This window comes from Pseudophryne corroboree, chromosome 12 (genome assembly GCF_028390025.1).
Source record: "Pseudophryne corroboree isolate aPseCor3 chromosome 12, aPseCor3.hap2, whole genome shotgun sequence".
In the NCBI taxonomy this organism is placed as follows: Eukaryota; Metazoa; Chordata; class Amphibia; order Anura; family Myobatrachidae; genus Pseudophryne; species Pseudophryne corroboree.
This window is the reverse complement of record NC_086455.1, coordinates 160,778,104-160,792,210: the sequence shown is the minus strand read 5'-3', so window position 1 is coordinate 160,792,210 and position 14,107 is coordinate 160,778,104. Positions and strand designations below refer to the sequence as shown.

Below are 14,107 nucleotides of genomic sequence, written 5' to 3'. Positions count from 1 at the left end.
TGCACAGCTCATGGGTAAACATTGATTGGTTGTGCACCACAGGGCGGGCTTACCCCCTGTGGTAAGGGGTCTTGGAGAGGGATAAAAGAAGGGCAGTTGGCCCATAGGATTGTGTATTGTAACATCTTCTTCTGCTGAAACATCTTAATTGTATGCTGTTGCCCCTAGCAATAGGGAGGAGCCTTTTTAAAGGTTATTTGAGCAATAAACACCTTTGCCTCAAGAAGACTGCTTCATCTTGTGACCAACAGGGTTAGGCCAAACCTAGCCCCGTCCTCCGGCTGTCCAGGGAAGCACCTGACGTCTCCAAGCTCCGCCTTCCGCCAGCTACCGGTAGAGGCCTAGCAAGTGGCTAGTGGGGATTCGTCGACACCACACAGGTGTGGTAAAGCAGTGCGTCGGCACATACAGAGCAGAACCGTGGTTCCAAACGCCACGGCAGGTTAGGAGTTTGGTGGTGGCAGCAAGAACCCGCCCACAACGCAGTGGGTGGAGTCAGTAACAGGCGGTTACTGACGGTAAGCGGGAATCCCCTATGTGGTCAGGCCTCGTGCGGCTTGACCTTCCATTCTGTGCGCAGTCGACGGGACGCGGCAAGCGGCGAGTGCTTCCGTACGGTATCGTCCTGTCACAGAAATTGGTGGCATAGTGGTGGGATAATCCCAGGCGGCTTTTCATCACCCGATTGGAGAAGCCGAGTTACTCAGGAGAGGAGTAACTGCAGCGCAGGAGGACGCACAAGATGGCGGAATTCAGCGGAATGTCCAAGGAGGATCTGGAGATCGTATGCCAGGGGAAGGGTGTGGAAATCCCTTTCAACGCGTCCAGGAGCGTCATGCAGGCGGCGCTCAGGAGCGTGGAGGAGTCTCATCAGGCGGAGGTGGAAAGCACTGACGGCGTCAGCATCGCAGAGGACGGCCCAGCAGTGGACCTTCATGAGGAACCGGTGAGAACCACAAGCCCCTCCCTCTCTCACAACAGCCATGTCTCCCAACAATCCCTAGCAGGGCCAGGATCCCAACGTCCCAGGGGGGGCGGCCCGGATACCCTAGCAGATCGGCTAGCGGAATTGGGGGAAAGGGCAACGGAGCAAGAGCGCTTGATCATCATCCAGATGTGGCGTGATGAGCGGGCACCACAGGCCGTGGTACCCCGGGAGCCGTTGTCAGCTGTTGTACACAGATCAGGACGTATTCAGTTTGCCAAGTTTGCAGACAGTGATGGGGACATTGATGGACATTTACAAGTTTTTGAAAGGACTTGCAAATTACATGATCTACCCAAGTCAGAGTGGGTGAGAAACCTTGTGCCCACTCTGCATGGAGAGGCCTTGGAGGCCTATCGAGGAGTGGCGACGGAGGACTGTGGGAACTACGACGAAGTCGAGAAGGCCCTCCTCCAGCGATTCTTCATCACTCCCGAGTCTTACAGGAAGAAGTTCAGAGACTTGCCCAAGAATCCTAGCAGCACCCATGAGCAGTTCGCCACCCAGCTGCGGCAGTACGTGGTGAAGTGGGTGAAGGATTCGGAAGCCACTACATGGGACGCACTGATCGACCTGATCTGCAGGGAGCAGTTCTACCGCAGGTGCGCCCAAGAAGTGAAGGAGTGGGTGCTAGATCGGGAGCCACCCAGCTTAAAAATGGCTGCCCAATTAGCCGACAAATATGTGGCAATTCGGCCACGGGGGCAGAAGCGCCCCGCCAGCAGCCAGCTCCAACAGACTGTACCACCAAGGGGACCCCCCTCTTCAGCTCATCACCCCCAAAGACAAGCATCTTCCAACCCGGGTGCTCTTGGCCAGCAACCGCACCGCAGCGTCCCTGCAACTGATCAGAGATCATCGGTGCCACGACTGGAGAAGAAGTGCTACGGCTGTGGGAAAATCGGACATCTGAGGATGAACTGTCCTGCATCCCAAGCACCCCAGACTCGTGCCCCAAATCCGAGTGCTGGAGCCCGGATCGCTTGTTTGACGAGAGGAGATGAGCCTACAGAGACTGTTCCCCCTCCAGTCAGTCCGATGGAGTGTGGCGAGAGACAGGTGCACTCTGCGGAGAGAGTCACCTGCATGGCCAAACAGCCCCTACACAACATGTGGAGGCACCTGCAGCCAGTCCACGTGGGACCCCTGCAGGGAGAAGGCCTAAGAGACTCTGGGGCCTCAATCACTGTGGTGAGCCCCCACCTTATAGATCCTGCTGCAGTATTGCAGGGTCGCACTGCCACGGTCACCCTGGCAGAAGGAACAGAAAAAGCGGTCCCCATGGCAAGAGTCTACCTGGACTGGGGAGCTGGACCAGAGTTGCGAGAAGTTGCCGTCATGGATGGTCTCCCAACTGATGTGGTCCTAGGAAATGATCTGGGTGGTGGGATCGTCACTATGTTTGTTGGCGCCATTCCCCGGAGTCAAGTCCCAAAACCACCGTTGACATCAGCTACTCCAGCACAGCCCAGCCCAGAGGAAAAGACTACAGCTGCTAGACAACTGCCAGCACAGCCAACCACAGCATCAACCAGCCCAGAGGAAAAGATCACAGCGGCTAGATCAGTACATCGACCCCGCATGCCTTTTGCCTCTGGTATGCCTACGTCCCCTAGCAACGCAGAGGATGTCGGTTCCAGCTTGTGTGATCCTGTGGGGGTGCCCAATGATGCTCCTGACCCAAGTGGTTTGCCAACTCCGGCGGTGAGTATGAGAAACCACACTGACTTTTCCATGACTGACCCCTACCAGACTGACCCTAGTAGTCCCCACCTAGATCCCCCTGTAGAGTGTCCCAATTTAGGAGAGATTGAGGGCCACAGGCAGGAGTTTAGGGAGGCTCAACTCTCTGACCCATTCCCGAAAGGCATGAGGCGCCACTCTGGCAGCGGCCTTGACAGGGTTGGGGCGGGAAGTTTGACCTGGCGGGAAGGGTTAAGGTACAGGTTAGCCAGGAAAGTGGGAGGGGATAGACCAGATAGGGAATGTGTCCAACTGGTCCCCTCAGGGAACGTTCCTGTGCAACCGGTGTCGGTTGCCAGCGAAACCCCTTTGGACAGCAACCCGGAGACAGACCGTACCCTGAAGTGCCTGACACAGAGCTTACCCTGGTCTGGAATGTCGGATGACGCCCAGACCACATGTAAGGCTGGTGCCATGCGTTGGCAGCCGGGGCACTCCAGCGTTTGTGTTGTCTCTGGGCCTCTGCCCATAGGAGAACCGTTGCAGCAAGTTGCTGTGGACATAGCAGGTCCCCTGCCTGTGCGCAGTAGATCGGGGAAGACACGCAGCCTCCCTGTAGTGGATGCCACACAGGATCCAGAGGCTGGTGGTCTGGCCGCCATCACTGTGGCACAGGTAGCGGATGAGGAGGAAGGAGTAGGCCTAGGTGACAGGGTAGGTTTCCCGAGTCATAGGTCGACAGAAGAGGATTGGAGGGCAGGTCTGACAGTTAGGGCAGACAGTTGCCAGATAGGTAGGTATGACGGAGGTGCAGTGCCTGGGGCACCATGTGGGAGGAGACAGGGGTAGGCCCAACCCAGAGGGGGTGGAGGCAACCAGAGGCTGTCCCCGACCCACATCACCCAGACCGGTACTGACCTTAGAACCTGTAAGGCCCTACGGACATGTTGTCATTGACTTTAGTCCTGTAGTGAACCCCTTGACAGAGATGGCTAGGAAGGGCATTCCCAAGTCAGTGGACTTTGCACCCGCTTGCGAGTTGGCATTCCAGTCATTGAAGGAGGCTCGGGTACCCGCTCCAGTGCTGATGGCGCACATTCTTGACCAGGACTGTGTGTTACGAACTATTGCGCCACTGCATGGACTGGGAGCTGTACCGAGCCAGAAAGAGCCATATGGGCAGGAGCACCCTGTGGCCTGTTTGAGCAGAAAACTGCTATTGTGGGAGGTGGGGTATGCCACAGTTGGGACACCGTGGGTGGCACTTGTTTGTAACCGGCCCCCCACCGTGGTGACTTACCACCTACCTGTTAGGTGGCTGCAACCGACCTTGGGGGAATTGGACAGACTTTTGTGGTGGAGCCTTGAACTTGGACTTCAGGTGGACTATTTGACCATTGTGCACCCACGAAGAGAGGCCCACTACACTATGGATGAACTGTCTAGGCCAGAGCCTACACCCCCCAGGTAGCGTCCCCTTCACCCCAACGGACTGCGGGACCAGGACCCAAATCGTTGGGACATGGGTCCCTGGTTGACCCGCTTGAATGGGGGGGGGGAGGAGTGTGGCCGGAGAGCCCCAGCCACGGGGCAAATGGCCGCCTGCGGCACTGAAGGGGTTAACCCCTAGTGCCCGGCGCCATTTTTTAAGACAAAGGGGCGCTTGGCGCCAAATTTGCATTATGTTGGGCGCTAGGCGCCGTGATGTGTAAAATGTTTAAATGCATGTATTTTATGGTTGTGCCGTGGTCCCGGACCTCTCCGGAGACCACGGCAGGGAGGACAGCCCCCCGGCGCGCTCAGCAGAGTGTGCGCGCCGGGGGAGAGGAGGCAGCCGCTGACCGCCGGAGTCCGGGAGCTCCGCTCCCGGCAGCAGTCAGTGTAGCCCCGGGCGCACTGGAGTGTGCGCGCCGGGGAGAAGGGTGAGCGCTGCGGCTGGGAGCTCGGCTCCCGCTGCAGTGCTCTCTGTGAGAGCCGCCGCTGGGGGCTGGGAGCTCTGCTCCCGGCGCCTCAGCCCACACTGGAGGCGGCCAGCCGCGGCAGCCGGGACGAACGTCCCGGGCTGCCGGGCGGCGAGGGGGGTGCGCTGCAGCCCGGCTCCCCGCCGGACGCTGCAGCGAGGCCACCAGACAGGCGCCGCTCATGGGGGACCGGACTAGCCGGCTCCCTAGCGGCGTGGGGGAAAGTAGGCTGCCCAGCAGGATGGTGAGCGCTGGGGTCCGGGAGCTACGCTCCCGGCGCCTCAGCGCTGAAACAAAGCCAGAGTCACGGCGGCCGGGACAAGTGTCCCGGGCCGCCGGGCTTAGGTACAGGGGGGTGCGCCGCTGCGTGCGGCGAGGCCACTGATTAGTGCCACCCTGGGGGGACAGGGAGAGCCAGCTCCCTGGAACCCCAGAGGCAGAAAAGCAGGCTGGAGGATGGGGGAAGCCAGCCCCATACCTCCAGCACTGAGAGGGAGAGCCCTAGCAGCCAGGCTGCAGGGCTAGGGAAGCACAGCAGTTAAATAAAACATTGTGTAAAATAAGGACATACAGTGTGTTGTAAGGCACTGCAGTGCCTGAGTATGTAGAGTCTGTGCAGGGCACAGGCTCAGTGTATAGTTACAGGGAAATGTACAGTGTGGTTTAAAATGTAATGTATTTAAAGAGAAATTGCACTTACTTGATTGTGTGTCCCAGGAGGGGGGAATCCATGGCTGTGAAGGCTGATGGATTCTCCCAGACCTTTTCCCTAAAAACGGAATGCTTTCCCATCCAGCCTCACAGTTCCAATGGGCACAGGGAGAAAGAGAAGCAGCTTAGCTATGAAACAAGCTGAGTGGTTTCTTGGAGCTCCATGGAGATCAGCCGTAGTGGCCAGGAAACCTGGACCGGGAGCCAGGCTACCCAGCTCTGGAGCCCAAATCCAGGCTGCAGGCAGTGAGAGGGGTCCCGGGCAGGTTTCTGGAAGTCAGTTTAGGAGGGAAAACCTCCCCCCAGCCAGACTGAACGGCACCGTGGGAGTACCCTGCTCTCCCAGATGGGAGAGTCCAAGGAGACCGACCACTCCCCACTGTCCATTGGGGACAATGTTAGGTGTGCATGAGACCAGAGCATGCACAGCTCATGGGTAAACATTGATTGGTTGTGCACCACAGGGCGGGCTTACCCCCTGTGGTAAGGGGTCTTGGAGAGGGATAAAAGAAGGGCAGTTGGCCCATAGGATTGTGTATTGTAACATCTTCTTCTGCTGAAACATCTTAATTGTATGCTGTTGCCCCTAGCAATAGGGAGGAGCCTTTTTAAAGGTTATTTGAGCAATAAACACCTTTGCCTCAAGAAGACTGCTTCATCTTGTGACCAACAGGGTTAGGCCAAACCTAGCCCCGTCCTCCGGCTGTCCAGGGAAGCACCTGACGTCTCCAAGCTCCGCCTTCCGCCAGCTACCGGTAGAGGCCTAGCAAGTGGCTAGTGGGGATTCGTCGACACCACACAGGTGTGGTAAAGCAGTGCGTCGGCACATACAGAGCAGAACCGTGGTTCCAAACGCCACGGCAGGTTAGGAGTTTGGTGGTGGCAGCAAGAACCCGCCCACAACGCAGTGGGTGGAGTCAGTAACAGGCGGTTACTGACGGTAAGCGGGAATCCCCTATGTGGTCAGGCCTCGTGCGGCTTGACCTTCCATTCTGTGCGCAGTCGACGGGACGCGGCAAGCGGCGAGTGCTTCCGTACGGTATCGTCCTGTCACAGGTGGGTTTCCACCAATGATGGAAGGCCGCTAATAGTAAAACATTGGAGGCTGATCCCCGCCGGCGAGCGCTGGCTCCACTATACACGTGCGGATGTCCTCTGAGAATGTGCATAGCCTAACCATAAATGGGTAACTACCGATGGTGACAACCCACTGCACATCAATGTCAGAACCTTCAATCATTGTTACTAACCCAGATGATTAAAATGGAAGAATTAAGATAAAAAGCCGTTGTTTGACGATCTACCCTCCTCTGCTATTCTGATAAATACGGTTTTAGTCTCATTCACTCCAGTGTTTCTCAACCTCAGCCCTCAAGGCAGTCCAGGTTTTACGTATACCAATACTTGAGCACAGGTGATTTATTTAGTACCAGAGTCAGTTGGATTGAACCATCTGCTCAAGCATGGATATCCTTAAAACCTGGACTGTTAGCGTGCCTTGAGGTAGGGAAACACGCACTTGCTGGATCTCTCTGGAGGTGCTCCCTGCCTCTCCCAACCTGTCTAAATTAATTTCACCCTCATCATGTTGCAGCAGCATGAGCTGTGTATTTCAGGGATGTATCTTGTCTACTCAAGCTGTTGGCAGGGGCAGATTTGGAGAACAGCATGAAGAGCAGTGGTGCAAGTAGAATTTTTTTTCTTAGTGGTACGGTTAGTAAAAAAATGGGCGTGGTCATGAGGGGGGCATGGTCACATGAAACTAGGGGAGTGGCTACATGACAATAAGGGCATGGCCACATTATGCCACACACCTTAATGCCCATTTCACATTATGCCAAACACTGTAACACCCATTTCACATGCCAAACACCATAACACCCATTATACATTATGCCACACACCGTAACACCCATTACACATTATGCCACACACTAACACCCATTACACATTATGCCACACACTGTAATGCCTTACATCTTGTACAATGCCCCGTAAAAATTATGCCCCAGCTGATGGCTGGTGGTACTGAGTACCACCACCATATTTCTTTATGGTACTCCGTACCACCCTACTTTCAGCACCGATGAAGAGTGAGATACCTCCTGACTCCCTTTAATCACTGTAAAGTCCTGGATGTATGGGACAGCTCCCTAAATATCAGTTCAGTTGTCAGACAGTGGTTCTGGCTCCTACCCGTTCTCGCAGCTTTCCCTTCCTGCTGGTGTTGCCATGCGCTCACTTGCTGCTGGTCTGTATACCGGAACGTTGGAGCACTGTTTTGAAGAAAAGAAAGGAGTGGCCTTCCTCCCTTTACCCCAAACCAGACCAAACATTAAATCAATAACATCCACATTTAGGAAATAAGCCTGCTTTAGCTACTGGAACTGTAATGACATTATTAGACACCACATTTAATAGAGAGAGACCCCATATTATATGCCATTACTTAACATTAAGACCCAACCCCAGTCCCACACTGCATTAATAGTTTCCCACCCCCACATACCATAGAAACACGGAGTGTGACAGCAGATGGGAACCTCTTGGTCCATCTAGTCTCTACATTAAATTAATAGCTATTTTAAGAACCTGTAATAGTCCACACTACATTATATTAACACTCGGCAGCACCACACTCACCAGATCTGCAGATCTTAATTTCAATCTGTGGGGGACTTCTCTGTCTGCCCACTACATGGTCTGGGGGAAGTTACCCAAACAGAGGGGAGGTGGGGGTAGGAGCAGAATTGGAGGATGGCTGAGAAGCAAATGAGGAGCAGATGGGAGGGAATAGCTGAGGGGGGGGGGGGGGGGGATTTGGGGGAAGAGATTTATGCTGGCAGACTGACTGGATCACTGTAGTAGGCCACCAAGAAGCCCAGCTAGCTTGGGGTTTATGTTGTCAATTTGCACTTGAGCTATAAATTGAATTGCATAAAATAAAGGAAGCAAGCTTTCTATGGGTGGCATATGTTATCATCATCATCACTCCATATTGCGCACTTGGATCAAGAGCCCACACGTTACCCGTCCTCCTGACAGGCACAAGTGCCTCTGCGTCCCAGTCTACATAGGTAGCATTTGTGCCAGCGTGGCCATGTTATACTTAGGGTATGCATACCCACCCCTCCTATCGCAAAGAGGCACAAGCGCATTATGTGAACGACTGTTCATTTGCCGCACACACATGTACAGTAGCCCTTTGTATGCAGGCGCAGATGTGATGACGCATATTGCAAGCACTATGTAACCATGTACCCAAGCTTACAGCGCCCCCAGATAGATCTCTCAGCTGTACCAAATAGGAATTTATTATTATTTACAGTGTACAGAGTGTCACACGTCAGAAAGGAGAGTTACAGAATATAAAATGTTCTTTCAGTGATTGTGATCACGCCTTCGCAAGCTTGTATTTCCTTTTAATCCTTGAATAGGGACCAATCTCTTCATCGAATATGAAATCCCAGAGGACACGGGCCCACGATTGGTGCTGAGGAAGATTGTCATAATATTCGGAGGCGATCTGTCGGACCTATGGAAGAGACACAAACCTACTGGTTACCAAGGCAAATCTGCAGTATGCCTAGTACAATGGCGCTTAATAAACTTTGCCCATCTTTGCCCCACCATTGCTACTAGTTCGCGCCCCTCATCCCCAATCAGGTGGCATCAAAGGTTTTCGGTGAGCTGTCCTCCCACCTTACCTGGAGAGGAATGGTTTGGACTCTACCTAGAATTTAATGCTTGAAGGCAACTCTCTGATATATTGGGGCATGGTTATTAAATCCCTTAGAAAGTAAGCTCTCACGAGCAGGGCCCTCTTCCCTCGTGTGCTTATCCTTTTCTTACTTTAATAATCCTCAACTGCCCAAATCCCGCAGTTTTGTGGCCACCTTGGAACTTATCTCAGTGTCGTCTACTGGTGTAGTTATGCTTCGTTACCCTGTACTTGTCCTATATTGTCTTCAACTGTAAGTCACTGTTTTCCTGTTTTGATTATGTGTTTATGTACTCTAATTGGGCGCTGCGGAACCCTTGTGTCGCCATATAAATAAAGAATAATGATGGTTACGGTGAGCAATGAACTATCTGTGTATACAGACCTTACAACAAGATTCATTATACCTGGATTTCCACATAACTTACGATTACAGGAACCTGTGTTGAACTAATGGATTGATGAGACGATTGTTGACACAGGTGACTGTAATCCTATTTTACGTGGGAAGTCCCGGGGCAGAGCATTGTGTACCTGTTGGAAATGGCTTATGTTGTAGGGTGTGCGTACATATGTATAGGGCTAGAAGCAGCTTTAGTGATTGGCTGATCCATGGTGGACACTCAAAATCATGCAAAATGGCGCAAATACCTTTAATCTTCAGTACCACTCATCAATTGTCATTTGCTCCAATACATAACCAGATTTTTGTTCCAATCAGAAAGATTGGACAGATAATCTAAAGGGGGGGGGACACTGGGCAATTTCAGCCTAAAAATAAACGATAACGACATTTATTTTTAGTATATCGTCCAGTATGTATGGGGGCAATATTGGTGACCGATGCGCACTCCCGCACGTCGTTCAGCGTTCACCAATATTGAGTCGACATACAGCTCAATCCGTCAATGTCGGGCTGAGCTGCACGTCTGGGAATGCCGGCGGTGACGACACATATCGTTATCGTTGAACGATGACATCCAGCGTGTACGCACTAGACCGTTGAACGCTATAGTCGTTCACCGCCTGCATTCCTGCATCGGCTAGTGTGCACCCGTCTTTATAGTGTGTATCCGTTTAACCCTCCACCTAGTGCCTAACCCTAAAAATCGTGGAAAACAGAGTTGATCTTTTTTTGTGTCAACCATTTTGACCGCCTGCTTTATTTCTATCTTCAAGGCTTAGTACATAGACCTCAGCCTTGGAGAGAGATAAAGTACCAATCAGCTCCTATCTATAGATAGAGGTAAGAAGGCCCTGCGCGCTAGCTTTCTATGACTCTGTTATTACCAAATTCTGTAATCTTGTTTGAATTTGTTTTATTACTGTTGTTTCCAATTGTAAAGTGCAACGGAATTTGCTGCGTTCTATAAGAAACGGTCAATAAATAAATAACTGCCAAGTTACAGTGTCTGATAAATGTCAGGAGCGGAGGACAGGACACTAAGTCTTGGGGGGAAACAGGGTACTTAAGACAGGGGGGCCGGGGGAAGTGTGTGGGGTGGGTTAGTATAATGACATTGAGAATCCTGTGCATCAGGCTTTCCTGCTGAACCCATATTAGATTGTGCATACCTCCCAACACGATCCATTCCAGGAGGGACACAATGCTCCACTCCGGGACTTCTCTCTTAATTTATGATTACAATTACACGTTTTAAAAAAAGTTAATGGATAAGAAAGGTGTGTCAGCACAGGTGAGGGCAATCGTAAATTAAGAGAGAAGTCCAGGTAGAGAGCATTGTGTTCCACCTGGAATGGGTCATGGTGGGAGGTATAGATTGTGTATATTAAATTTAAACCAATGGTTTATATTCGATTTATACTCCTAGTTTAATAATGCCCGGGTACTGTGTATAGCTCCACCTAACCGAGAGACAACTATTTTATAATGTTTTCTGGTAGTGGAACAAAGAAAACTTAACCTTAAAATACACATAGAAAAATAAAATAATTTATCTGGTCACATGCAAGAATAGCAGCAACCTCTGTACTACTTACACACTGGGACAGGACTCAGAGGGGAGAGAGTGAGTGAGTGTGTGTGTGTCTGTGTCTCTACACCTGAATGCTCTCATTAGATAACAGGTTACCCCAAACACCCAGGCAGAGAGGAGGAGAAGCTGGGATCTCTGGGTCACTTCCAGCTCTCTCCACCCTCCTACCCTCTTGGTATGAAGTTCCATCGGTCGCTCATGAAACATGATACTCCTGTGTCACTGCATACTATACTGCTCACATTCTGGCTGCCTGGTTCTGCTGCTGCACAAGAGGGAGAGCCTTATTAAAGGAGGGAGCCCCCTCTCCCTTAATATGGCGATGGCTGTGGAGTTGATAATTTACCTTTCTCCAAGGCTTGATGTGTCTTTTTACCCCGATTTAGTGGAGAAAAGAAGGGCACTGACATTCATCTTCCTGCTTATCTCCAGCCATCTCTCCGTGGTCACAGCTCCCCTAGCTGTCTCTCCAGCATGACCAGAAACATTAAAAAAAAAAGAGAGCAGACATCTTGGGCTTGTGCGAAAGACGCCAACATCTCTCGGGGCAGCACTTCCATGCATGGCTCTCCGCAGAAGTTTTCATATAAATATTGTGAAAATATATACGCAATACACAGCGAGACATATCACTAACAATAACTAATTTTTGCTAAATAGACCCCCTGTACATGTAAAAGATAATGCGTTATATTATGAGAAAAAGGGAAATGAAATTTCAGTATTTACGGGCAGCTGGTCACAACGCTGTTATAATGAAGGGCCTAATTTTTTGTAAAGGCCTGGAGCTGTAGTCCCATCGCACCATTGTTAATCTGGCCCTGTGAAAGGCCTATTTTGGTCAACTTGTACCCGTGTACAGTATTCTTGTACGTTGTAACCCCTATATATGGGATTCTGTTAAAGAAGACTGAACTGTTCCTTTATTGTTAGGCGGAAGCAGCAGAATTTATTATCAGAGCGTCCCAGGGGATAGGATTAGACAACAGCCACTAGCTGTCTTATTTTAGTGCTGTTCAATATTCTTAAACAATCTTATTAAAGATTTTGGATTTTAAGATGGTTTGTCCTGAACATTGGGGGTCATTCCGAGTTGATCGCATGTAGCAACTTTTTGCTGCTCATGCGATCAACCAGACACCGCCTATGGGGGGAGTGTATTTTAGCATAGCAGGGTTGCGATCGCTCGTGCAGTCCTGCTATGCTAAAATAAAAAGTTTTGTGCAGAAATAGACCAGCCCTGCAGTTACTTACCCTGTGCAGTGGATCCAGCGATGAAGGTCCCAGATTTGACGTCAGACATCCGCTCTCCAAACACCTGGACACGCCTGCGTTCGGATGTCCACACCCGGAAAACGGTGAGTCGACGCCCCAGAACGCCTCCCCGCTGTCAATCTTCTTGCAATCGCGCTAGAGATCGCTTTATTCTGGTCGCTGCCCGTTGACGGGTAGCGATGCGCGTGCACAATGCGCCAGCAGTCGAGGGACAGCGAAGCGCTTGCGCAATGTGCCCGTCGCGCATGCGCAGTTCCGACCCGTTCGCACAGCAGCGATGAACTGTTGCGTGCGAACGGGTCGGAATGACCGCCCATGTGCAGCCTATTTGGTGCGTATGTATTCTATATACCCGTTGTTTGGGAAACACTGCATTTCCTGTTTGGCAGCTACGTCTATTGCTTCTACTTGCATCCGCGCTAAAGGTATTTGCTGTTTTCTATAAGATTAGGTTGAATGCAGATAAATTATTTTTCTACCTATAAAGGGTGAGAAACCACTTTTTCAGGTATTAGTTTATGTAACATACACAGTAGTAAAAGGATTGAACATAACTAAATCGATAGTGGGGCTTCTACAAATTATTTATATGAAATGGCCGTGGGTGTCTGACATACATGCTGTATACTGTAGCTGCTAACAGTAACAGACGGAAGAATTCTTATAGACACCTGATCAAGACTAAATGGAGGGGGGGTTTCAAGTCAACATGATGTGCCGCGCTGCAACGTGAGAATGCTTTGAAAAATAGACGTTAATAGTTTATTTTCATCAATTACCAAAACGCAAAGGGAATGAACAGAAGAGAAATCTAAATCAAATCAATATTTGTGGTGACCCCCCTTTGCCGCCAAAACATAAATTTTTCTAGGTACACTTGCACACAGTTTTTGAAGGAACTCGGCAGGGAGGTTGTTGGACATCTTGGAGAACTAACCACAGATCTTCTGTTGATGAAGCTTGCTCAAATCCTTCTCTCTCTTCATGTATTCCAAGACGTACTCGATGTTGAGATCAGGGCTCTGTGGGGTCCATATCATCTCTTCCAGGACTCCTTGTTCTTCTTTACACTGAAGATAGTTCTTAATGACCTTGGCTGTATGTTTGGGGTTGTTGTTCAGCTACAGAATAAATTTGGAGCCAATCAGACGTCTCCCTGATGGTACTGCATGATGGATAAGTACCTGCCTGTATTTCTCAGTGTTAAAGCACAGAGGAACGAGCAGCATTGAGGACCATAGACGCAATGGTTGGTCAAGGAGACTTGCATCAGATGAAAGACACATCTTGCTTACTTCCCTTCAGAATTGGAAGATGTCCAAAAGTGCCATCAGCTCAGAAACCAGTGGCACCCACGAACACCAATATACTGTTTGGAGAAGTCTGGCCAGAAGTGGCCTTCATGGAAGAAATGGGAAGGGAGTGGGGGGGGGGGGGGGGGGGGGGAACATACCTTCAACGTGGAAACAAGGGCAAGCAACTAAATTATGCACAAAAACATAGGAAATGAGGTGCAGAAAATGGCAGCAGGTCCTCTGGACTGATGGGTCAAAGTGAAATATTTGGCTGTAACAGAAGGCGGTTTATTCGCCGAGTGTCTGGAGAGCAGTGCAATAATGAGAGTCTGCAGTCCACAATGAAGCATAATGTAGGCTCCTTGTACGTTTGGGGCTGCATTTCAGCAACTGGAGTTGGGGGATCTGGTCAGGATTAATGGTGTCCTCAATGCGGAGAAATACAGGCAGGTACTTATCCATCATGCAATACCAAACGG

At 50.8% G+C, this 14,107-nt stretch overlaps 1 protein-coding gene across 3 annotated transcripts in view; it reads right to left on the bottom strand.

Annotated features, from left to right (window-relative positions):
- Positions 1-8,631: 8,631 nt before the first annotated feature.
- The window catches only part of DEGS2 (delta 4-desaturase, sphingolipid 2), a 65,876-nt gene continuing 60,400 nt past the window's right edge, over positions 8,632-14,107 (bottom strand). For all 3 annotated transcript variants that reach the window (XM_063948348.1, XM_063948349.1, XM_063948347.1), the window contains one exon: positions 8,632-8,875. In XM_063948348.1, the coding sequence (XP_063804418.1) occupies positions 8,735-8,875 (141 nt within the window). In that variant the 3' untranslated portion in view covers positions 8,632-8,734. The remainder of the gene's footprint in view (positions 8,876-14,107) is intronic.